Consider the following 25,396-nt stretch of genomic DNA (forward strand, 5'->3'; position numbering starts at 1 on the left):
GTATAATGCAATCCATTTATAAAACCACTCTTTAAAATGTTAAATATATTTCCTTTGAAGGTCTGTGCCATCAATCAGCCTTGTAAAGAGCCTCAGAACAGATGACGAGCTGAAGGCATTGTAAGAAATCTTTAAGCAAATGTCCATCAACCTGATCTCTGACATTTTATAAAAGCTGAAAACAAGAATGCTGTTGAAGGTCGTTTTGTTTGTATATAATCGATGTAGCAAAGCACCACAGCCCAATCCTGAGTCCCCCAGTTAGCAAATAGGTTACAGGCTCTGCCTCCTGTTCAGGTCTTCTCATGGGAGAGATCTAATTCCCTTCTCTACATGAAATGACAGCCTGCAAAAATATCAGCCAGACAAGTAACAGCATTTACATTTACTGACCAAAGATCTTTCAGGGTGTGATTTGAGGCAGGCCAAGTGCTGTTTTGAAGACGGAACAGCTTTATTTACAGTCTACTTTCTGGCTTATTATGAAAGTTATATCCCAAGAGCTCATGATCTAATTTACTGGTAAGCATGAATGCCCTAATGAAACAACAAGAACTAACATGTCAAAGATTCCAGTCATTCTCCTTCTCTCATAGTACAATTACCCCTATTAAGGTGTTTTATCTGCCCCAGTTTTGGTGCTATAGTGGCATGGATAAAGGAACTCCTTCCACTTCTTTTAAATAGTGAATTCCTGATCATTTTTAGGTGGAAGAAACACTTTGCTAAGGATTAGTTTTAGCAGGGCTTTTTTTGTCATAGAACGCTCAGAACGGAGTTCCGGCACCTTTTTTGGATGGAACCTTGTAGGGTAGGCAAGGCGGGTTGTATGACATGTGTGAGTTCCGGCACCTTTTTCTTTTACAAAAAAAAGCACTGAGTTTTAGTATTAAGAGCTGATGGTAGTAGTTATAAGTAATCTTGTTTTCTTCTCTTGGTCCTTTACATTATAACTAATCTTTGGTGAGAACAAGCTTCAGGAAAGACCACTACTGATTTTTTATAAAGTACTCTACATAAGCCCAAAGGTATTCTTTTAACTTGAAGATGCCATAAATTATATCCATCCACCCATCTATATTTAGATTCTTTTTTCAACAAAGAATAATTTCCATATGTGTTTTATTATTCTAATATGGCTCAGTTCTCAGTTCTTGCTTAAGATTAAAATGGGCACTTAAACATAGTGCCCTGTATGTGTCCAAACTTCAGCAAGATGTTTATTTGTTTAACTTAAAGTTAATTAAATCAACAAGCTTATTTAGTCTGTTGGATTCAATGGTTTAGAAATCTGTCTTCCAATTCATATTTTGTTACGTTTTGCTTGTTAAGAGATGTGTTGCAGTGTCCAATGCAGCTCCTTTTCTTCCTCCCATTATCCAGCAAAGTCAAGTGTACTTCCTAGCTTTGTTGTAATCTTCCCACAAAAGCTTAAAAAAAGCTGGTATGATTGCATGACCTCTGTAGGTGCTATGTGCCAAATAATAAATCTGTACTGTAGATATATTTACAAAATCACAGGTGTTGGCGACCAAGCCGTCCTATGGAACTCTAGGGAAGTTGTATTACAGTATTTCAGATTTTGTTGGAATGGTCTTGCTATTAACTTCACATAAAACAGTATTTAAGTGAGGAATCATCAGCTTCAAAAAGAGTCTGAAGAGCCATGAGTTGCTATTAATATTGTTGTGCCTGAAAGCTAAAAACATTTCAAGTCTCCAAAGTACATTAGCCTACCACTCCAGTCAAGTGGCTGTAAACATACATAAGGGATAACAGAGGTTTTTACAGCCTGGAGGCCTATTTTCTGCTAAATTCATTCTTCATAGTATACCCACTATGAAGTTCTGGAGGTTTTCTGTCTCTGAGCCTGCTGATTGAGAAGTGGAATATTTATTAGACTATTATTACTTGTGTCGGTGGGAAAACGATTAAAAAGAAACTTTGTTTGACCAGAATCAGGCAAGGTCATCCTCTTAAGTCTAGGTCTACACTGCATTGTCTGTTTTCAATGTTGTACTACCAGTGGAAAATAAAACTCCTGCATATTGAAAACTTTCCATTTACAGAGAAAGCTGAAATAATATAGCTTGTATTGAGCATTTGAATGATTTGTCATCTGCTGCCAAAAGGGTGCAGCCCTGGAGGAGTTTTAAATAATATAAAAATCTAAAAGAAAGGAGGGGCATAAAAAGAATGAGGATAGTGATTGGAGGAGAAGACTTACTTTTATACTCATCTCAAAGCGTATTTTAGTACTAAGGCTTTTTCTGAGACTGGGACTTGTTAAGAAGAGCATGAAGACTATACTTCCCACCCTCCAGTGGGGGAAATATAGTTATCAGACACATACCTGAATGTAGGTGAGAAGGACATGGGAAGGGTCTGATGTTTTAAGGCAAAATTGAAGCTCTCTGTTTCTCCATTTGAGAAGAAAAGCCAAAATGAAAACAAGCATAAGACAGAGTCATAGAAATAGTTTAGCACTCTCCTTTTCTCAGTTGAGATGCCATAAATAGCAGTATCAGGAAAACAAAGATTCCTTATTTTGATTTAGACTGTAATTTGCCATAACCATAACCACAAATGAACAGAAGGCTGTGTTTCACTGGCGGTCTTTAGAAGCATGTTAAATCATCTGCCAAACAATCAGCACTATTTAGTGTTGCTTGATTGGTTATTTCAAAAGTAATAGCTAATATTCAGGCAACACGAAAAAAAAGTGGTTGTGGTCAGGCTTTAAATATGACACACTGTAATTGAACTATAAAGTAAAGAAAGTGTTGTCATCATGGCTGTTTCCCCAAAGTATTAAATTGCCTAGAATGAAGAATAATAGGAAAATGAAGAGCAGAGGGAACTCAAGCCCTCCATTGTACAATAATAGTTACACTTTTTTCCAATTCTCACTGCCCAATCACCAGTATCTCAATATTTGATACTGATATGAATGCGAACAGGTAGTCCTCAACTTATGATCACAATGGAGCCCAACACTTCTGTTGCTAAACAGAATATTTATCTGAGGGAACACCTGCTGCCGGCATCAAGTTCCCTTCGTCCTGTGTGCTCCCACAGGGAGGGCCTTTTCAGGGTGCCGCCGGCAAAGGATTGCCGGCGGGCAACACCCAGGGGGAGGGCCTTCTTTGTGGGTGCGCCTGCCCTCTGGAACCAGTTACCCGTAGAGCTTAGGACTGCCCCTGATTTTCGTTCGTTCCGCCAGGACCTGAAGACCTGGCTCTTTGAGCTTTCCGGCCAGGACTGAGGATTTTTTAATTTTTTAACTTATTGTAATTGGGTTTTTAATCAGAGATATACGGGTTTAGATTTTAATCAAGGAAAATTTAATCTATTTTAATTGCTATTAATTTTTGTATTGTAATGTTTTAATTGCCTTGTGAACCGCCCTGGGTCCTACGGGAGAAGGGCGATATATAAGTTTAATAAATATAAATATAAATAATATGAGTTTTGCTCCATTTTACAACCTTCTTGCCACAGGTTTTAAGTGAATCACTGAAGTTGTTAAGTTAGTAATATGGTTGTTAAGTGAATCTGGTTTCCCCATTGACTTTGCTTGTCAGAAAGTCGCAAAAGGGGATCACATGACCCTGGGACACTGTAACAGTCATAAATATGAGTCAGTTACCCAGCGTCTGAATTTTGATCACAAGACTATGGACATGCTGCAATGGTCATAAGTATGAAAAACAGTAATAAGCCACTTCTCTCAGTGCCATTGAAACTTTGAACAGTCACTAAACAAATAACTGTAAGTCAAAGACTAACCATATAAAAAAGTATGACCTTTTAGCCCTAATTTTGCTTGCATGTTTATCATACAAAACATGTCTCTTTGGATTAAATGAAATTCCAGGTTTCTATTTCCACTGTGAAGCAAGAATCAGAGAGAAGCCTTGGGTTGCTTTCAAACATGGTATCAAGATCAAACTTCTTTGCTTATATTGAGTATACAGTAGAGACATATTTCTTCTGTACTTAAAACCTTTCAAGCTGTCATGCTTGGGACTCCGTTGATAGGTTTATTTAATGTCTTACTATTTTTACTTTTGAGTTCTCCTATGGTAGTGAATTCCATTTGTTAATACTATTTCCTGACTTTAATCCAAATTCATCTTCTTTGAATGATTTAGAGTTTTAATATAAGACTGTGGCTCCACCATTATCAGTTTCTTTCCGCATACAGTAGCTTCGGCAAGATTTTAATATATTCATGAAGAGTTGCATATGTTCTATGTAAGGAGAATAACTAGCCTTAACTAGTATGGCTAAAATACTAGTATGTAGTACTAGCCTTTAGCAGTATGACCAACACTGTAGCCTTAACTAGAATGACCAATACTCGTGCATATTTACACTCACAAAATAGTCTATTTTTGTAGCTGGTGTCTCTATGATAGCTTTATAAGAGTTCTCAGAAGAGTTGAAATAGGAGGGGTTCTGTAGATTGAATAGATACTAAGAAATAATTGGCAGATATGTTCATTTCTAAGAGAAATCAAACCACTAGTGGTCAGTGTCAGTGGCTAGCCAATACTTGTTTTAATTGGTCATATTAATACTGTGTTTCCCTGAAAATAAGACCTACCCCCAAAATAAGATCTAGCTTGATTTTTACATGTGTGCCTAATATAAGCCTTACCCCCAAAATAAGCCCTAGTTAGGACCCCACCCACTCCATCCCACTGTCCGGATGCTCACAGCCACAACAGAGGGGCTGGAGGGTGCGCAGTGTGCCGCTGCCACCTGCCATAAGGTGAGATGAGACAGGTGGCTGGGGGGTGGAGTTGCCCCATGAGCTCTGCAACCGTGCATCTTAGGCACTGCAGCCAGGCCACCCACGCCCCGCCACTTGCCTTGCCTCACCTCAACTCATGGCAGTGGCACTGGCTCCCCTCTATAGCACTTTGAAGTTCCCTCTGGATGCCCCAACAGTCCCATCATTAGGAAAGACCTGGAGATGAAGGGACTCCCTGAATGCCCTCAGCTCCCCAACATGGCACTCTGGTTCCTGCAACCTTCAGCTCCTGCACCCCTGGGCCAGATGGGTACTCACTTTCCTACAAAGTCCCCGAGGGTCTCCTCTGCACCACGGTGCCAGCAGCAGCAACAACTGTGACATCCCTTCTCCACCCCAAACTTCAAAACTGCCCCCCCCAAACACCACCCATTCCTAGTCCAGGCTCCAAGGTGGGTCTACCCAGCAGGCAAGCCAATGAGCCCCGGCCTTTTTGCAATCACCCTGGGACATCAGCTGGCTGGGCAGCAGGTAAAGGTGGAGCTTGGGAGGCAGCAGCAGGGCACAGCCCACCAGCAGCAACAGCAACAGCAGAATCCCACCAGGATGGCCACACCAGTACCCAGCTGCACACTATTTAACCCTGAGCACCCAGACAGAAGCCTCGGGCTGGTAAGGAGGCGGAGGTTCCAGGTGGGGATGGTGGCTGCAGCAAGGCAGGGCAGGCAATGAACAGAATGTTCCTCCTCTACCGCTGTTTCCCCCTCAGAGCTGCAAGCATGAAGCAGCTCCGAGCAGCACCTCTCTCTTTAAGCCCACCAAGGCTCCAGTCTGGGTGCTTAGGGTTAAATAGCGTGCAGCTGGCACTGGCAAGGCTGTCTTGGGGGCCTCCTGCTCCATGGTGGCCAGGAGCAAGCAGACGGTGGGACGGAGTGGGCAGGTGGCCACAAAATAAGACATCCCCCCAAAATAAGCCATAATGGATCTTTTGGTCCAAAAAGAATATAAGACCGGATCTTATTTTCACGGAAACACCATAGAAATCTATAGAAATTAGATTTTGCCCACTTCAGCTGCATTAAAAATTTTGATCCACCAAATACATTATACTTGAAAGCAAATTTCATTGACAGTTTCAACATTTTGGCAGATTTTAATGGAGAAATTTAACCATTTTGTCTAATATGGAAATTTTAAAAAGTTCATTTTAAAACAGTAGCCAGTAACTTAAATGTTGTTTGTGATTCTCCTAAGAAAGATTAACAAGTTGAAAGCCAAATTAAAAACACAATACTACTTAAAAATCCAAACTCGATTACTGTGCCTCAAGCATTTTTACCTCAACTCCCACACCATTGTTTACATGCTTGTACACAGCCATGATCTTCAGATGTTAGAAGGTTTGCGTCAAAGTGGAGGGCTTCTATAGTTTTTCTGCCCCTTCCTTTTTTGGAGCGTCCTCCTAGCATCTCTACTGCTTTAGTTGCCTTTTTTAGTTTATTTTATTTTCCATCTCAAATTTTGATGGCATCTACGCCCATTATCATGCTATTTGCATGATATTAGAAAAACAAAATTCCTCATCTTACCAGCAGCAAGTGACCCGTCTTGGTTTTTAACCAGCTTTTTTCCCCTTTGTATGTAATACTGAATCTTGAAAGATCTACAAAAAGGAGCTCAGTATTTTTATTATATCAGGTTTTCCCCAACCTGATATCTTCCAGGTATCTTGGGCCTCAATTCCCATAACATCTGGCCGGATAACACTGCTGGATTTGGATTATGGGAAGTGAAATCCAACAGATTCACAATCTCGAGATTATGAAGTTGGGAAAGGTTGCTTCTGAGACAAAGTATTTAAATAGACTCTGTAAAATAATGATGCAGTGTAATTGACTGGACTCAGTCAAGGGCCCCAGAAACAATATAACTTGTAAAAATCCCAATGGAAAATGCCAATTTAAGCAATGATAAGAGATCACTTATTTTTCACTCAATCCATGTATGCTGTAGTACAGGGCCAGTGAGCCGGATGCATCATGCCAAAACTGCGCCCACCCCATTGCTGGCAATGGAGAAAAAGTTGAGATACGTCATGACACGTGACATTGCGAGTTTGACACCCCTGCTGTAGAAGAATGCACCAATGACCGTATCATAAAATAAAGTGAACTTAAATATACTCACAAGTAGAAACTGTAAGGTTATGTTGCAGTGTTATGTCAGCTGCTTTATAAGAGACAGCTGGTTAAAACTAAAAGCAGTTTAACTGAAAGCTTTTTGAATGGGAGAGCAGAGTGATGAGGCCAAGAGCCTTGGTGGAGCAGTGGGCTAATGCCTCCTTAAGTAACACCAGCTGCCTGCAATTAGTGCAGGTTCGCATCCCACCAGGCTCAAGGTTGACTCAGCCTTCCATCCTTCTGAGGTAGGTAAAATGAGGACCCAGATTGTTGGGGGCAATAAGCTGACTTTGTAATAATGCCGCTTGGGGGGGGGCGAAAGCCCTAATAAGCAGGCATATACATAGAATGAAGGCTATTGCTAAGCACATTGGTTTGTGCTTAAATTGTAAGCCGCCCTGAGTCTTCGGAGAAGGGCGGGATATAAATGGGATTAAAATAAATAAATAAATAAATAAATAAATAAATAAATAAATAAATAAATAAATAAATAAATAAATAAATAAATAAATAAAAAAAATACAGAGGTAATACAGAGTATTCTTATAAATTTACCTTTTGACAAATGGAGGTTTGTGAGAACAGGTACCATAATTGAGCCATAATATCGGTTACAAGTTGTGACAGTCAGGGGGAAAAAACACATGATCAGATCTAATTTTATGAACTTTTCTGAAGTGGTCACTAAGTGACACATTGTCTGCTATGGAGTAGTTTTTGCCAGAAACCAAAAATAAATGCTGGTTCTGCCAAAAATATAAATTGCAGTCAGCATGACATGGATGGTGCAAATTTTAGTTGATTGCTGAGTACCCAAAATGTAGTCACATGACAGTGGGCAGTTTGACATAAGAATTTTGAATCCAGGATGTAAGTAGGTTTTTCAGGGTCTGTTATAACTTCAAATGGTCCCTAAAGGACCAGTTATAAGTTGAGAACTACCTATAGCTAAATCCGTTCTGAGGGATTTTGTGAGTAGCATCTGTTTTTAACATCAACATTTTCTCCAGATTCCAGATAAGCTGATACTTCTCTTTTTTTCTCATTTATATATAACATTATAGAAAATAATGTTGCCTGCATAAATTCCCTCTCAAAAACCCTTCTGTAACATATAATGGTGGTTGTTTTGCTGTTCCTCCCTTTGGACAAAAGTTGGCAGCAGAGCCAATGTTAAAAAAATAGTAGTATGTAAGATCTATCCCACCTCCATACCATGTTATTGATAATTTTTTTTTATTTTTATAATAGTCCACTTAATGACCAATTATTTGGTAACCATTTGATATTATGATGAACTCTGAAAAGCTACTCCTAATTTAGCTTCGGAGTTTTGATGGTGGCACGCGCATACACACACACATACATATCCCTTGCCTGTGGTCAGATGACCACATTTCAGGTATTGAAAACTGGCTCACCTCTCTGGCTGGTGGCAACATTTCACAATTTACTACATTTTTTTGCCAATTTCCAGCTTTTTTGAATGGTTTCTGGCAAAAAGTGCACATAAGAATGAATTCACGTAGTGATCATCACAAAAACAGTTGTAAAATTATGTTGGTTTTGTGCCTTGACTTATGACTGTCATGACTTACAATAGAATTTATTACAATGATACGTTGAGCCAATTTCCAACTAGTTCATTAAGCTGCTCCTTGTTGGTCCTTTATATAGTATTTATTAAAACATTTTTCATTTAAATTATAAACTTTTTACTTTTTTGTATGTTGAAAATCCCCTGAATTTATATAATTTTCAAATGGAGAAATCCTTTATTAAGCACTTATTAATAAAGTTAAAAGAAACTAAGGAAGAAAAAATAAGAAATAAAGTGTAAATGCCAGGCCTAGTTGCTCACTTCTGCTAGGGCCATTCAAAAGCAGAATATATTATGCAAAAATAAGGAAATTTGCTCAAAGTGCTTTACATATAAGGGTTGCAAATATCAGTTGTAATGGGAAAAGGCAGAAGAGGAAAGGGTATGCCTGTATAACTCAACAATGGTTATTTTGCTAGTTTTTTGGATTTTATTGTTATTATATTTGCTATTATATTATTTGTAATGTCTTCTGGATAATCAATTGACTGGGATGGTATAAGACAGGGGTGTCAAACTGCTGGCCCGGATGCCAAACGTGTCATCCGGAAGCTGCACCCATCCCATTGCCGGCAATGGCGAAAAGGCTCCGATACGTTGCGTGACGTCACGTGATGTTGCAAGTTTGACATGTCTAGTATAAGGTCTCCTGCCTTGAGCAGGGAGTTGGACTAGAAGACCTCTGAGGTCCCTTCCATCTCTTTGTTCTATGTTATTAGCATTTTTCTTAAATATTGAGTTTAAATTACATAGTTTATAGTAAAAATTTTAATATTACAATATTCCACATCCTGAAGCCGTCTTTAAAAAAATTTGTAAACTATAAAGATGTAGATACTATAATGCATAAATTTGCTGAAAGAGACTTCCTAGTGCCCGGGATATCTGCAGGACCGTCTGCTGCCGGGGACGACTTCCCATCGCCCAGTGTGCTCACACAGAGAGGGCCTCCTCAGGGTGCCATCGGCCAGACAATGTCGGCTGGCGACCCCCAGGGGGAGGGCCTTCTCTGTGGGAGCGCCAGCCCTTTGGAATCAACTCCCCCTTGAGCTTCGGATGGCCCCGGACCTCCGGTCCTTTCGCCGTGACCTCAAGACGTTCCTTTTCCATCAGGCTGACCTGGATTGATGATGGGTTTTTAAAAGTTTTAATTTTTAACTGTGTAATTAATATTTGGGGCTGTTATTTAATTTTTTTCTTAACTTTTGTACTGTTGGTTTTTTTATTGTTGTTAGCCGCCCTGAGTCCTCTGGGAGATAGGGCGGCATATAAGTCTAATAATAATAATAATAATAATAATAATAATAATAATAATAATAATAATAATAATAATAATAATAATAATAATAATAATAATAATAATAATAATAATAATAATGCATAGGTGTATGAAGCAGTTGAGTATTGTACACTCTTATTTTTCCTCCAAGATGAGGCTGGTGTCTGCAAGAAACAGCATTACCTATGGCGATAGTCACAGAACAATATGTTTGTAAAGCTGTCTCTACTAGGACTTTTAGATGACTAGTTTGGGATTGTGAGATGGATGTAAAATATGTCACAATCTACCTCATTGCTACTGGCAAAATATTCTATTCTATTACAGTATCTACATTTTATCTACCACTTAATGATCATATATGTAATGACATTAATTACATTATTTAGATTTTTAAAGTTCATCATTTATTCATGTATTAATTTGGCTTTTTTAAAATTAGGAACCGCTTTAGCAATCTATAATTTAAAAATAAGTGCCATCAAATGGTATGGGTCTTGGTATTCGTAGTTAATGTATATACATATGTTTGAACTGTAGGAATTATTTTATATGAAGGTTTCAATTAGTTAATTAGGCTTTGAAAGATGATTCTGTGAGAGTGTCCTCCTCACAGCAACCCATATGATTCCTACTCTGGTGTTATTCAGAAAGTCACTGAAAACTTGGGTGATCTCCCAGGACTTGGGCAAGGTGGTAATTGGGTCTCTGTCTTGCTTGTTATAGAAAGTTTACCTTCTAGATGTATATGATCTGTTTCTTTTTAAAAAATTGTTTCTGCTTTTTTAAGTTGAAGCTTCCCAGAGTTATGTCCTTTAAATTCTATTAAATAGCATTAAATAAAGTTATATTACTTAGACCAGGGGTAGGCAACCTTGGCTCTTTTATGACTCATGGACTTCAACTCCCAGAATTCCTGAGCCGGCTGGCTCAGGAATTCTGGGAGTTGAAGTCCATGAGTCATAAAAGAGCCAAGGTTGCCTACCCCTGACTTAGACTTTCTGAAATTAAGTTCACAGAACCTAAGAATGTTTCTCAGCTATGATTTTTCTCCCTTTCTTCCCTAGGTGTTTACAAAATATGGGAAATGCTACATGTTTAACTCAGGAGAAGAGGGGCATCCACTGTTGACCACGTTCAAGGGTGGGACAGGCAATGGATTGGAGATAATGCTGGACATTCAGCAAGATGAGTACTTGCCAATATGGGGAGAAACAGGTGAGAGGAGAACTATTTGTTCTGTTTATCTGTTGCCAGATCCATATTTGCTGATCTTTAGCCAGTTCATTATTAAAAATAAGTAGAAGTTGAATCAACGTAATCCAGTATAGTGGAATTGTAGTTCCCATGCCTCCCAGATTCCAGCAAACATAAAGTTTATTTTAAATCAAACTTGCCTCTTTGTGACTTAATGAAATCCATGTAGGATTTTTATCCCACCTTTATTACTTTATAAGTAACTTAGGGCAATGAACATACATAATGCTACTTCCTCCTCCTATTTTCTCCATAACAAGAAACCTGTGAAGTGGGTTGAGCTGAAAGAGAATGATTGGCCCAAAGTCACTCAGCCAGCTTTCATGCCTAAGTGAAAATGTAATTCATTGTCTCCTGATTACCAGGCCATCCTCTTAACCGCTACATCAAACTGGCTCCCAGTAAAGGGTATTTTTTGGGGCAACAGTACAGATATGATTCACCAGTGACTTCTTTCAGAATATTTCCATTTCAGCCTATAGCCATGACAATCTGTTATCTAAGGGTTATTCAGGCCAGACCCTACATAATATGCAAACCAGACAAGTTCAGCCTGATGCTACTACCTGCTCACACAGCCTTCCTTATTTTTTATGGCATTAATTGAAATTACAGTGAGGACATGTAAAGTCTGGTCGTTCTGTTCTCAGCTATGACTATCACACATATATGTGAAATTCCAAAACAGGACTTAATGGAGACAAATGCTTCTTGTGTATTTCCAGCATTTCATATTTAACAGCATACTGCTTTCACAGCTAAACCTACTGATAGACTTAGATCTCATTTGAATTTATCACAACTGTGTCCTTAATATGTTCCTGTTGTTTGGAAGGCATAAATAAATAATGGAGAATTGGTACCTTCCCGTTTTGAACGTTAGATCCTTTTCTCCCATTAGAAAATTGATAGCCAAATTGAAATGCGGTTAGTTATTTCAGTGCAGTTCTCTGAATAAAACATTCATGGAAAAGGTTACACAAATGTGCATGCATTTCTGAAAAAGGACAACACAGTATTTCATTAAATAATTTTATTGCTATTATTGTGTCATGAGCCGATCTGAACAACCTTAATGATAAGAAAATATAGAACAGACAGGTCAAACACAAGGCCTGGGGGCCAGATCCGGCCCATGAAGTGGTTTCATGTGGCCCACGAAGCCATCCTGGAAACAGTGAGGGAACAGCCCCCATTGCCTTGGCCCTGGCCCAGAGACCCTCCTTCTGCCAGAGACCCTCAGATCTGTCCCACTCCCGTCCAGGCCCCCATAGGCACCCTTGATGCGAACAATGTAGAGCTGGCCATGCCCACCTAGTAGGCCAAATGCACTCTAGCCACACCCAACCAGTAGGGCACGCCCACCCTGGCCATACTCACCTGGTCCCCTGAGGGCAAGCACAATGCTGATGCGGCCCTCAATGAAATTGAGTTTGACACCCCTGATATAGAATATAAAAACAACTTGAGAAAATTGTTCTTATTCCTAATTACTACCATGGTTGGAGTTTGGTATAATCTTGTTTTATATATAGGAAATTCTCTGCATATGACTATAATTGGGACCAGAATTTCTGTTGCTATGTGACAGTTGTTAAGTGAGTTATTCCTGATTTTATGACCTTTATGCCATGGTTGTTAAATGAATAACTGCAGTTGTTAAGTGAATCATGCAGTCATTAAATAAGTCCAGCTTCTCCACTGATTTTGCTCGATAGAAGCCGGCTACAAAGGACGCAAATGATGATCACACGACCCAGTGTGCTGCAACCATTGCACATACATCCTGCTTGCCAAATGCCTAAATTTTGATCACATGACGTGAGGATACTACAGTGGTCATAAGTGCAATTACTGGTTATAAATCACTTTTTACAGTGCCTTTTTAACTTCAAATGGTTGCTAAATGAATGGTTGTAAATTGAGCACTACCTGTAAACAAAAATAGAAATAGTTTATTCTGTGATATTATTTATTCTATTTTTTCTTTGATTCATAATTATCCAACATTGTTTAAGAGGAACAAGAATTTGAATCCAGTTCTTCTCTCTTTAAATGCAACAGTATCATTTTACACATCATCATCAGTGGAGCTTAGATTTCAAAGCAGAACTCCAAAATTGTTTCATATATATTAGGCTTATATTGATTCTTTTTTCAGTAAAGGTAGTAAGTAGTTAGCATTTGAAAGTTACTGTGGACATGTGCTTACTTTAAGATATCTCTGCTCTGCCAGAGGAGCAATCAGGTTTTAATATTAACAGAACAAGGATAACAGCACTATATTATTCTTGTGAGAAAATTCATTCCAGCAGCAAATAACTGGGTAGAATATGGGATATGGTTCAAAAAATCAGTTCTCCTTTTGTCACATTAGCAACAAAATCTTAAATCTCTGAGATTTAAGAAGCAATGTTAGCATCTTGCTGAATTTTGTTTTAAGATTGTATCTGGAATTGCCATAACTACAAAACCAGACTTGAGAATTTGGATAACATTGGAGGAGAGATATGAAAAGATAGGGGGAAAAACTTTATAAAGAACTTTTGTGACAAGTCTACACAATTTCATCTGGCCAGAAATGCTCTCCAAAATGGAAAGCCTTAGACTAAGACAAAAAAATGAATTATTTTTACTTATAATTAATTGATTAAATATAGCTGAAATAAATATACTCCATATGTATTTAATCATTTATCATATATTTTATTCATACAGTTCCCTTTTGGGGTAAACTACATTATGAAAAGCCTAGGAAGGGAATAAGAAAAATAAGGCAAAGAAATTAAAAGCCACAGTTCAAAGAAAAGACATATAGCTAAAATCTAGTTTCTACTAATCCCATCCCCCAGATCTTATGTTTACATTCTGGATTTCAGACAAAACAAATTCTGAATGAGGCAAATAGGACATGGCTAGTGCAGTCTCTGCAGCTGCCAGTGTGGCATATTCTGCTGACCTATCCAGCTCTCCCCAATCTGCCCAGTGTCTTTCCTTCCTATTATGTAGGAGCAGGAGGGTGTTGAATGGACTTTTGCAATGTGCTTTAGATGGAGCTTCCCTTGAAGAATAGCTGGTGCAAAATGCAGCTATGTGGACAGTTATGTGCATTCTTCAGTCAGTAGACATTATACATCTGGTCTGTGAGCTTTATTGATTTCCAGTATGCTTCTGGTTTAATTCAGGTGCTGACAATTTATAAAACCCTTCATGTCATGGTACCAGACTATTTGAGGGACTACTTTCCTGCTTATTAAGTCTGGCAAAAGACACATGCTTTGAGTTCTTTCTGTCAGGGAATGACAACTGGTGGGGCCCAGAAGAGGCCTATCATAATGTTTGTCCTTCAAAAATTCATCCTCCCAAAGATCAGATTGCCCCAATCTACTGGCTTTTCATAAGGTCTGAAAGACATGGTTTTACCACTGGAGTTTTAAGAATGCAGTAGATCTTCTACAATGGTTATATATTGATTGTTGGCAGTGGCTTTTTTATACTTCAGCTACTGATCTGTTGCATGGATTTTATATGTGTTTGTATATTTGATTTTGCATTGTTCTTTGTTTTTATATAGTTTTTAATTGCTGTAAGCGACCCAAAGTAATGTATGAAGTGGTCAGCTAAACTGAACTAATAAATAAATAAATAAATACATTTCAAGAATGCACAGTCATGTATTTTAGATAACCAAAAACTGAACTGCTTATACCATATCCCACCAAAGCTAAAATCTTACTAAGAGCAGCCATCCACAACTTTACGCTTTTTAAATGTGGTGGATTAGTTTCCATCATCCCAAATCATCATGGCCATGCTTCCTACTTATATAGACCTAAGAGCTCCAAATGTGGGGAAATTGCTATATAAGGTTTCCTTGGAAGGAGGAATTATCTTTCCCTCAGTTCTCAGTCAAGGCCGTAATGGAAAGTACTACATAAAGTTCTAACAATTAATACTTTCATTGTTATCTCCAAAAGAGCAAACTAAATATGAGTGCTTCCTTAGATCATGACTATATGAACAGAACTAATTTCTTTGTATTTTCTGTATGTGAAGGTCTCTCAGCACTCCCAAAATTATCACATATGATCCTACTAAGGAATTCATCCAACCTGTGATTTTATTTTCATGCACACCAGGAAAAGCTTCTATTTCACCAATTCATGTTTTCTGACATACATTTTATTTAGTCCCTTCATTTGTAATTAAGCCTACACTTTTACATGATACCTCCAGTATATGCTTTCACTTTATTTGATCAGATCACCTTCATTCAGCTATTATACAATTATACTTTTTTTAAAAAAATTCTCAGTCATATACCTATATTTTTTCTTCAATTTATTAACTCATAATCCTTATTATTTTATCCCTCTTATATTCCAAGCAGCAATCTTTTTTATCATTTCTAAATGGGTCCATATCTCTTCTGCCCATGATGGCTTGGCTTACTGAAAGTGTCTTCCAACACTTTTAATACAATGTCAAAGGGGTACATTGTACTTGTTGCACATGCAGTATTACCTACTAATGCCAAAGTAGTGCTGGTTAGCTTGGAAATATTTTGGCCAGCATGCCACAAGAACAATCAAAATTCATTGTTAGCATGCTCACATTATTCTGTAAAAATTAGAATTGCTAATCTATAGATTACCTTCCAAACCAATATAGTTGCATTGTTGTTGTTGTTAGTTGCGAAGTCATGTCTGACCCATCGCGACCCCATGGACAACATTCCTTCAGGCCTTCCTGTCCTCTACCATCTTCTGGAGTCCATTTAAGCTCAGGCCTACTGCTTCAGTGACTCCATCCAGCCACCTCATTCTCTGTCGTCCCCTTCTTCTCTTGCCCTAAATCTTTCCCAGCATTAGGCTCTTCTCCAGTGAGTCCTTCCTTCTCATTACGTGGCCAAAGTATTTGAGTTTCAACTTCGGGGTCTGACCTTCTAAGGAGCAGTCAGGGTTGATCTCCTCTAGGTTTGAACGCCTTGCAGTCCAGGGGACTCACAGGAGTCTTCTCCAGCACCATAGTTCAAAGGCCTCAATTCTGTGGCGCTCAGCCTTTCTTATGGTCCAACTTTCACAGCCATTCATTGCAACTGGGAAAACCATGGCCTTGACTATACGCAGTTTTGTTGACAGGGTGATGTCTCTGCTTTTTAGTATGCTGTCTAGATTTGCCATTGCTTTCCTCCCGAGGAGCAAGTGTCTTTTAATTTCTTGGCTACAATCCCTGTCTGCAGTGATCTTGGAGCCCAGGAAAATAAAATCTGTCACTACCTCCATTTCCTCCCCATCTATTTGCCAGGAATTGAGAGGGCTGGATGCCATGATCTTAATTTTCTTAATGTTGAGTTTAAGCCCACTTTTGCACTCTCATCTTCACCCACATCAAGAGGCTCCTTAGTTCCTCTTCACTTTCTACCATTACAGTGGTATCATCTGCATATCTTAGGTTGTTGATATTTCTCCCGGCAATCTTAATTCCAACTTTTGATTCATCTAGCCCTGCCTTGATGTGCTCTGCATATAGGTTAAATAGGCAGGGCAACAGTATACAGCCTTGCCAGACACCTTTCCCAATTTTGAACCAATCAGTGGTTCCATGTCCAGTTCTCACTGTTGCTTCTTGACCCGCATATAGGTTTCTCAAGAGACAATTCCCATCTTTTTAAGAACTTGTCACAATTTGTTGTGATCCACACAATCAGAGGCTTTAGCATAGTCAATGAAGCAGAACTAGATGTTTTTCTGGAAATCCCTAGCTTTCTCCATGATCCAGTGTATGTTGGCAATTTGATCTCTAGTTCCTCTGCCTTTTCAAAATCTTGTCTGTACTTCTGGTAGTTCTCAATCCACATACTTCTAGAGTCTAGCTTGTAGGACTTTAAGCATAACTTTACTAGCATGTGAAATGAGTGCAATGGTGCGATAGTTTGAACATTCTTTGGCACTGCCTTTCTTTGGAATTGGAATATAAATTGACCTTTTCCAATCCTGTGGCCATTGTTGAGTTTTCCAAATTTGCTCGCAAATTGAGTGTAGCACTTTTACTACATTGTCTTTTAAGATTTTGAATAGCTCAGCTGGGATACTGTCACCTCCACTAGCTTTGTTGTTGCTCAGATTTCCTAAGACCCATTTCACTTCACATTCTAGAATGTGTGGCTCAGGGTCAGTGACCACTCCATCATGGTTATCTGGGACGTTAAGCTCGTTCTTGTATAGTTCTTCTGTGTAGTTTTGCCACCTCTTCTTAATCTCTTCTGCCTCTGTTAGGTCCCTGCCATTTTGGTCCTTTATCATGCCCATCTTTGCATGAAACATTCCCTTTATAACTCCAATTTTCTTGAAGAGATCTCTGGTCCTCCCTATTCTATTGTTTTCTTCTATTTCTTTGCACTGTTCATTTAAGAAGGCATTCTTATCTCTTCTAGCTATTCTCTGGAATTCTGCATTCAATTGGGTGTATCTTTCTCTTTCTCCCTTGCCTTTCGCTTCTCTTCTTTCCTCAGCTATTTGCAAAGCTTCCTCAGACAGCCATTTTGATTTCTTGCATTTCTTTTTCTTTGGGATGGTTTTAGTTGCTACCTCTTGTACAAGGTTGCAAATCTCCGTCCATAATTCTTCAGGCACTCTGTCTATCAGATCTAATTCCTTAAATCTGTTTGTCACCTCTATTGTGTATTCATCAGGGATATGATTTAGTTCATACCTGAGTGGCCTAGTGCTTTTCCCTACTTTCTTCAATTTAAGCCTAAATTTTGCAATGAGAAGCTCATGATCTGAGTCAGCTCCTGGTCTTGTTTTTACTGACTGTATAGAGTTTCTCCATCTTTGGCTGCAGAGCACATAGTCAATCTGATTTGTGTATTGGCTGTCTTGTGATGTCCATGGGTAGAGCCGTCTCTTGGGTTGTTGGAAAAGAGTGTTTGCTATGGCCATTGTATTCTCTTGACAAAATTCTATCAGCCTGTGCCTTGCTTCATTTTGTACTCCAAGGCCAAACTTGCCTGTTATTCCAGTTATCTTTTGGCTTCCTACTTTAGCATTCCAATCCCCCATGATGATAAGGACATCATTTTTGGTGTTAATTCTATAAGGTGCTGTAGGGCTTCATAGAACCAGTCAGTTTCATCCTCTTCAGCACCAGTGGTTGGGGCATAGACTCGGATAACTGTGATATTGAATGGTTTGCCTTGGATTCGCACTGAGTTCATTCTGTCATTTTGTGGATTGTATCCCATTATTGCTTTTCCTACTCATTTATTGACTATGAAGGCTACTCCATTTCTTCTGAGGGATTCTTGCCCACAGTAGTATACCTGATGGTCATCTGAATTAAATTCAGGCATTCCTGTCCATTTTAGTTCACTGATTCTTAAGATGTCGATGTTCAGTCTTATCATCTCTTGTTTGACCACGTCTAGCTTGCCTTGATTCATGGATCTTACATTCCACGTCCCTATGGAGAAAAAATCTTTACAGCATTGGACTTTCCTTTCACCACCAGATGCATCCACAGCTGAGCGTCCCTTTGGCTTTGGTCCAGTTGCTTCATTCTTTCTGGCGCTACTAGTACTAGTCCTCTGCTCTTCTCCAATAGCATATTGGATGCCTTCCAACCTGAGGGGCTCATCTTCCAGCGTCATATCTTTTCGCCTTTTGGTACTGTCCTTGGGGTTTTCATGGCAAAGATACTGGAGTGGGTTGCTATTTCCTTCTCCAGTGGGTCACGTTTTGTCAGAACTCTCTGCTATGAGAGTTGGTGGCCCTGCACAGCATAGCACCCTTCGCCGCGACAAGGCAGTAATCCATAAAGGGGATATAGTTGCATACATCTTACCAACAGCCAGTAATGCTATAGGCAGACGTTTTCCTCTTCTGTCAGATTAATGCAGGTTTCAGCAGCAACAGTGGCAGCATGATAAGCCTGTGGGGCAAACATCCAAGGGCTTCTCAGAAATGTCTGTCAGAGATTCTCAGTCATCCAAGTCATGGTTGTCCCAAAGGTTGTTGCAAAAGGCAACTTGCATTATGTTTGTTTTTCCTTGAAGACATTTTGCTTCTCATCTAAGAAGCTTCTTCACTTTTCACTGAATGGTGTAAAATGGAAGGATTTATATTCCTTGAAGTTCTCTGGTCATTAGCACTGTTTCTGAGAGTTGTTGAGGCCACATGGAGGTTTGTCTGAGCCTTCAGGGCTACTTGAATAGTGCAGATGGGTGTGGAACCTTCTTGGAACTGCTGAAAGGACTATGTTGTAAACAGGAGATAGGTAAACTACCACCAGCATAAAAAAAACTATTGTTGGCAATTTGAAATGATGTAGTCCAAATATGGTTTTGTCTGGGAAATAAATTTCAGTTATGAAGAAACAAATAATACCATGAACACAGATAACATCCCTCATAAGTATAAACTGTATGAGAGGTCTACTTGGTTATGTATAGTTTCATCTCTGCAAGAGAAGGAAAGTAGGGAATAATGGTTTCATGTCACATTAATGAGATCTATTTGATGTTGGATTAATAATTCTGGTTTGTAAAGTACAGTTTTATGGTTCAATATGTTGTAAAACCCCATCCAGTTATAATTTATTCAACAGTGTTTAAGCAAATCATAGCTTAGCCATTATATAAACTCAGCCAAATTATATGAAATATATTTTCTCCTTCCTCCTTGTTTTCAGAAGATAGAAACCCAGAATTTTCTTAGCTAAGAGGAAAATGACATATACAAGAATGAGCTGACTCTTTGTTGTTGTTGTTAGTTGCGAAGTCATGTCCAACCCATCGCGACCCCATGGACAACGTTCCTTCAGGCCTTCCTGTCCTCTACCATTTTCTGGAGTTCATTTAAGTTCATGCCTACTGCTTCAGTGACTCCATCCAACCACCTCATTCTCTGTCGTCCCCAAAGTATTTGAGTTTCAACTTCAGGATCTGGCCTTCTAAAGAGCAGTCAGCAAAGAGTCAAGCTTAAAGGAATATTTTTGGAGAACTTAAAAAGGAGTGTGTGGATAGACATAGTGGTATTTGCCTTATTTGTTACATTTTGTTTTGCCCTTTCTTGGAAAATACATGCAACAGAAATAGATTAGAAATGGACTGTTATTTGACCAAGTTGCCAATGACTTTCATGACTGAGCTGGAATTTAATTTTACATCTTTCCTGTCTGTGCTTATTCTGCTGATGACACCGACTTGTCATCTCACCACAGGGATTGAGAATATTAGGAATAGATGAGATGTTGGAAGTACTTGATCAGATCTCCCACGTCTTTAATTTTATTTAAAAGCTGTTAAGGGAGTATATGTGTGGTGAGTTGGGACTTGCATTATAGGGAAAAGCAATTTAATTCTTTCTTCATCCTGTTTCCCAGATGTAACTCTGCCCTCTCTCCTTTTGAGCTGTTACCCATTACGCTACAAAAATATATTAGATAAGTTCTCTTAAAAGCAGTGTAAACAATCAAAAAGCCCAATTACAGATCTTCAATATCTTTAAATTGTCCTTGTGCTAGGAAAAATTAACCAGGGTGGAATATTTCCCCAACAGGATTCCAAAAGCAATTTAGGCTGGCAACACTCCTGGCTGATGATCCAGTATAAGAACTTCTAAATCCTATCAATCACTCTGCCTTTGCTACACTGTAAGGCAGCTGTGAGTTCCTTCTTTACCTACCCTAGATTGGACTCAAAGGAGGAGTTCAGTCTCTCAAGCAATCTGCTCAGTGCAATCCAGAATATTTGTTTGGATGACCAGGAGTGAAAAAAATTAATGTAAAATATGAAGTCTCCCAGACCTGGTAATGTAATGACCTCTGGAATCAGTTCCTTACCTGTCCATGGCTCTAGAATTGCTGTGCTGTTTCAATCTGAGCAGCTTGTTTGCAAAGAAGATTATTACGGGTTTTCCTTTTCTTTCTAAGTGCTTGTTTTTATTTTAGGTGCTTCTTCCACCTTCCACCATTGGAAACTGCTTTCTTAACAGTCTAATCTAGATCTATAACTCTTTAAAGTCATCATTTGTGCCCTAAGTCTGGCTCATCAAAAACTCTTTTTTATCTTTTTTGCAGAGGTAAGCATTCTCCCCAAACTTACAAACAATGTGTATTTGATCGTTTTATACACATACAGTATATGCATATAACACATGTATTACCATGTACTACACATGCACATTCAGTAATCAGCAGCTTTGGTTGCCATAACAACATATAATTTGGTGCAGAATTGAGGAGATCCAAATACTAGCATCAAAATATGTCAAATAAGCCCTTTTCCTCTCTCCCTCCTCTCCCTGAGATTTTAGGTGCTGAATCTCTTAAAAATGCAAGGAAAATGATAATGTACAGGACACTAAAATTTTCAACTTGGCAATATATCTCTTCTGATATTGTTATCAAAGGAAGGGACTGTACAAAATTTGGGACTATTCTTACAATGTCTACTTCAGCTTCTATCCTTCCCCAAAGGATGGGGAGAAGTGTATCCACTTGCTTTATATGGCTATTTGTACTCATCATGGAAATCAGTATTTGGAGATAAGACTGTCAGTGCAGTTTGGAAAACTGTAACCCCCTCCCCCCTCCAAAAAAAAAGATTATAGAACTACAAATCCCAATAATTTCAGCCTACTGGACCAATGGTATGTTGCAGTTTAGCAAAATCCAAAGAACCTAACATATTAAATCTTCACTCCCTCATTCCTTTTGTCCATACATATTGAACAGCAACTGTCAATGAATATGCTGTGTCAGTATGGGAAAATGCTAGTTGATGTTCATAATTTTTTGAATATGTGGCTTGTGTAACGCAAACAATAATACAATGTCATAGTCTAGAAAGAATTACATTATTTATGTAGAACAGCTTTTGTGCTGTCTGAGGTACCTTTTTCCAGTGTGATTGTGTAGGGATAGAAAAATCTCCACCTGCAAATTTCCATTTTTGATCCTGTCTTGATGCTTGAGGACAGGGAATAGGCAGAATACCTGAAAAGTTGGCAGTTATAGCTCAAGTGACTTAATATGTGACTGAAAATAGGTGACCTATTAGATTCTACTTCCTTTTCAAAGAAAAATGAGGCCTGAAATGGTTACCAGTTCATATTTTGCATATAGAAAGTCCTCAGTTCCATTCTAGCTTTCTCCACAGAATTGCTGGAGAATTGCTATGCCAGTGTTACTGACCTAGAAAAAATGTGGTTTGGTTTGCTTTGCTTTGAAGTAGCTTCCTATCTTATCAAATAATCATGATTGCTTTGATTATTGCTTCCTTGGTTTGCATCTCTGCTGATGATCTACAGCTTGTTTGGAAAGAGGTGGATTTGAAGGTTACAATCCATGAAGTCTGTGGCCTCTTCACTTCTTTTCCTAAGGAATTTCAATAGAGGAAGCCACTCTATTTAGTCCCTGACAAATAAGCCAGGCCCCAATGGGGCAGCATAGACAGATGGGGAGTCTGTTCATATAGGCCTTGATAAGGAAAAACAAGGTCCAGTTGCCTTTTGAAAAAGCACCTTTGGATACACATAAGAAAATACTCAAATTCATCAGAAGAAATAACATGCTATAAAGGTAAAGGTAAAGGTTCCCCCGCACATGAGTGCTAGTCGTTTCCAATTCTAGGGGCCGGTGCTCATCTCTGATTCAAAGCCAAAGAGCCAGCGCTTGTCCGAGGACGTCTCCGTGGTCATGTGGCCGGCTTGACTAGATGCCAAAGGTGCACGGAATGCTGTTACCTTCCCACCGTAGTGGTCCCTATTTTTCTACTTGCATTTTATACGTGCTTTCAAACTGTTAGGTTGGCAGAAGCTGGGACGAGTAACAGGCGCTCACTCTGTTACGTGGCACTCGGGGTTCGACCCACCAAACTGCTGACCTTCTGATCGACAAGCTCAGCGTCCTAACCCACTGAGCCACCGCATCCCTTTTTTCCCTATAGCAAATGCTAAACTTTACTGTAGTAATGTTACTGTTGAGATTTGAATTAGATAGTGAATACATTTTTTCAGGGGTTTCAAAGATAATGAGTATGCTAAAACTTGAAACATTAAATTGTGTTCAAGAGAAATAACATGTAACAAACAAGGCAAAAGAAGATGCACCAAGGGTCTCACCTTGACCCAAAAAAATTTTTTAATAGAAAATGCATGATCATCCTAAGTGTCTCACAATAACATTCAGTAAAAAAGAACAAATTTGAGCAAAAGAACCTGACAACAACACCATAGTATGTAAGACAATCATAGTGCTGCAACAATCCACTAATTCCATATTTACATTTACTTCTGTCTTAGCACAGTACTGGTGAAGAGCCAGGTTTTCCAGATCTCAGAAGAAAAGGCTGTTCTAAAGTGTTGGAGGAGCCATGGGAAAAACACATCTCTGAAGTCCAACTAGATAGCAATGTTTAAGGGAAAGAATATGGAGTGCACTGCATCCTGTCTAACTTGGTAGGATGAGCATGTACTTCCAGGGAGGAGCAGTCCCACAGATAAACTAGCACCATGGCATTTAGGGGTGTATTGGTGATAACCACCATCTTGAATCTCATCCAGAAAATAACTGGAAGCCAGCATATGTGGAACCTACACTGGGTTATCTTCAAGGATAACTTCTGGGTTATCTTCAAGGATAGCCCCAAATTGCAGACTAAGTAACACAAATATCTTTAATTTGCATTATTAATATAAATCACACTATAGTTCTCTATATATGTCTTAACATCCTGTATATATGATGGAGTAGAGGGTTTAAAATAACTTGATTCAAGTTGTTTTAGAAAACAGTTCCTATAATCCCTTTCTTTTTAGCTGTTTTGATTGGGGCTGATGTGAATTGAAATCCCTAACATCTGGACAGTGTCAAGTAGTTTATTGCTGTTCTGTTTATGGTTTTGCCAATATCTTGGTCTGCAGAGTAACTTTTTCACCTTTCCTTGTGATCAGAAACTGATCCTTAGTCTTGTAAATCTTTATGGCAGTTCTTTTGACCTAAGTGGGTTTGGGACCCCTGTATTCAACTTCTCCATAAAACAATCTTGGATCAGACATCAACAGTCTTACAAGAGGAAGGACACAACTTTCTTTTAAATGATCTTAAGATGCTGTATTGTTTATTATTTATTTATTTATTATTTGGATTTATATACCGCCCCTCTCCCGAAGGACTCGGGGCAGTGTACAGGGCAATTAAAACACTATATACAACACATAATATACAAAAATTAAAATAAATTAAACCAAGTAGCCCTAAACAATAAAACACGTTCTAAAATTTAAAATTTAAAATCTAAAATCCCAATCCCTCAGTCCAGGCCAGCAAGTTCAAATAGCCAAGTCTTCAGGTCGCAGCAAAAAGAGCGAAGGTCGGGAGCCATCCGGAGCTCAACAGGGAGCTGATTCCAGAGGGCAGGAGTGCCCACAGAGAATGCTCTCCCCCTGGGGGCCGCCAGTCGACATTCCCTGACCGACGGCACCCTGAGGAGGCCCTCTCTGTGGGAGTGCACAGGATGATGGGAAGTTAACGCCGGCAAAAGGTACTCCCGTAAATAATCCAGGCCCATGCCATTTAGGGCTTTATATTACCAGGTAGCAATACTTAGTTGTAGCCATAAAAAGCTGACGAAGTTCTTGATTTATGTTGCTGGGAATGCTAAAAGTGCTGCTGGATGAATAGCTTTCTTAAAAATGCTACAAAGCAGAAAAATAAATAAAATTCTCAGAAGTGATGGAGGAGAGAGTGTTGGCCTGAGAATTTGTCTCTAAGCCAGCTCTTGCTGCCCTTGACCTTCATAAGGACAGCAAGAGATGTCACCCAGAGGAGCACGCAAATGTTCTCTCATCTCATTACATTTTGGACCTTTTCCTAATGAACAGAGAAATACAAACAATTAGCTATGTTTTTCTAGAAAGAAAAGGTCATTGGCATTTCCCTTCTCTACCAGTGGCCTAGAGACCATAGAAAACAAAGTGCTTTAAGTTATTTTATGCACTTACTCAACTGATGTGAAAGAGGTTCAGTGTATTCACTCTACATCCTGGACCTAAAAATCATGGCTTAACCATTAATATTCAACTGATTATCCCTTTCTACCATTCCCCAATCATAGAAGTAGAAAGTGGATAATTTGTGGTTCCCTACAGTATTACAGAATTCCAACTTGAGCATGCTTTCTTATTACCCACATTAGCTGGAGTTTCTAATTCAACAACAGCTGGAAAACCTTAGGTTTGCTATCCTTGACATACGTTAATGCAAAATAAGAATTCCATGACCCAAAAATGACCCAAATCATGAGCTCTGAGAAACAA

General features: G+C 39.0%; 1 protein-coding gene across 1 annotated transcript in view; it reads left to right on the top strand.

The window, feature by feature from the left end:
- Nucleotides 1-25,396, top strand: part of LOC308679182 (acid-sensing ion channel 2) — a gene marked incomplete at both ends in the record, with an annotated part of 684,458 nt that overhangs the window by 583,400 nt on the left and 75,662 nt on the right. The window contains one exon of the mRNA XM_081346523.1: nucleotides 10,886-11,036. Coding sequence (XP_081202649.1) covers nucleotides 10,886-11,036 — 151 coding nt within the window. The remainder of the gene's footprint in view (nucleotides 1-10,885; nucleotides 11,037-25,396) is intronic.

The sequence above is a fragment of the Vipera berus genome (assembly GCF_964194415.1).
Source record: "Vipera berus genome assembly, chromosome: Z".
Lineage (NCBI taxonomy): Eukaryota > Metazoa > Chordata > Lepidosauria > Squamata > Viperidae > Vipera > Vipera berus.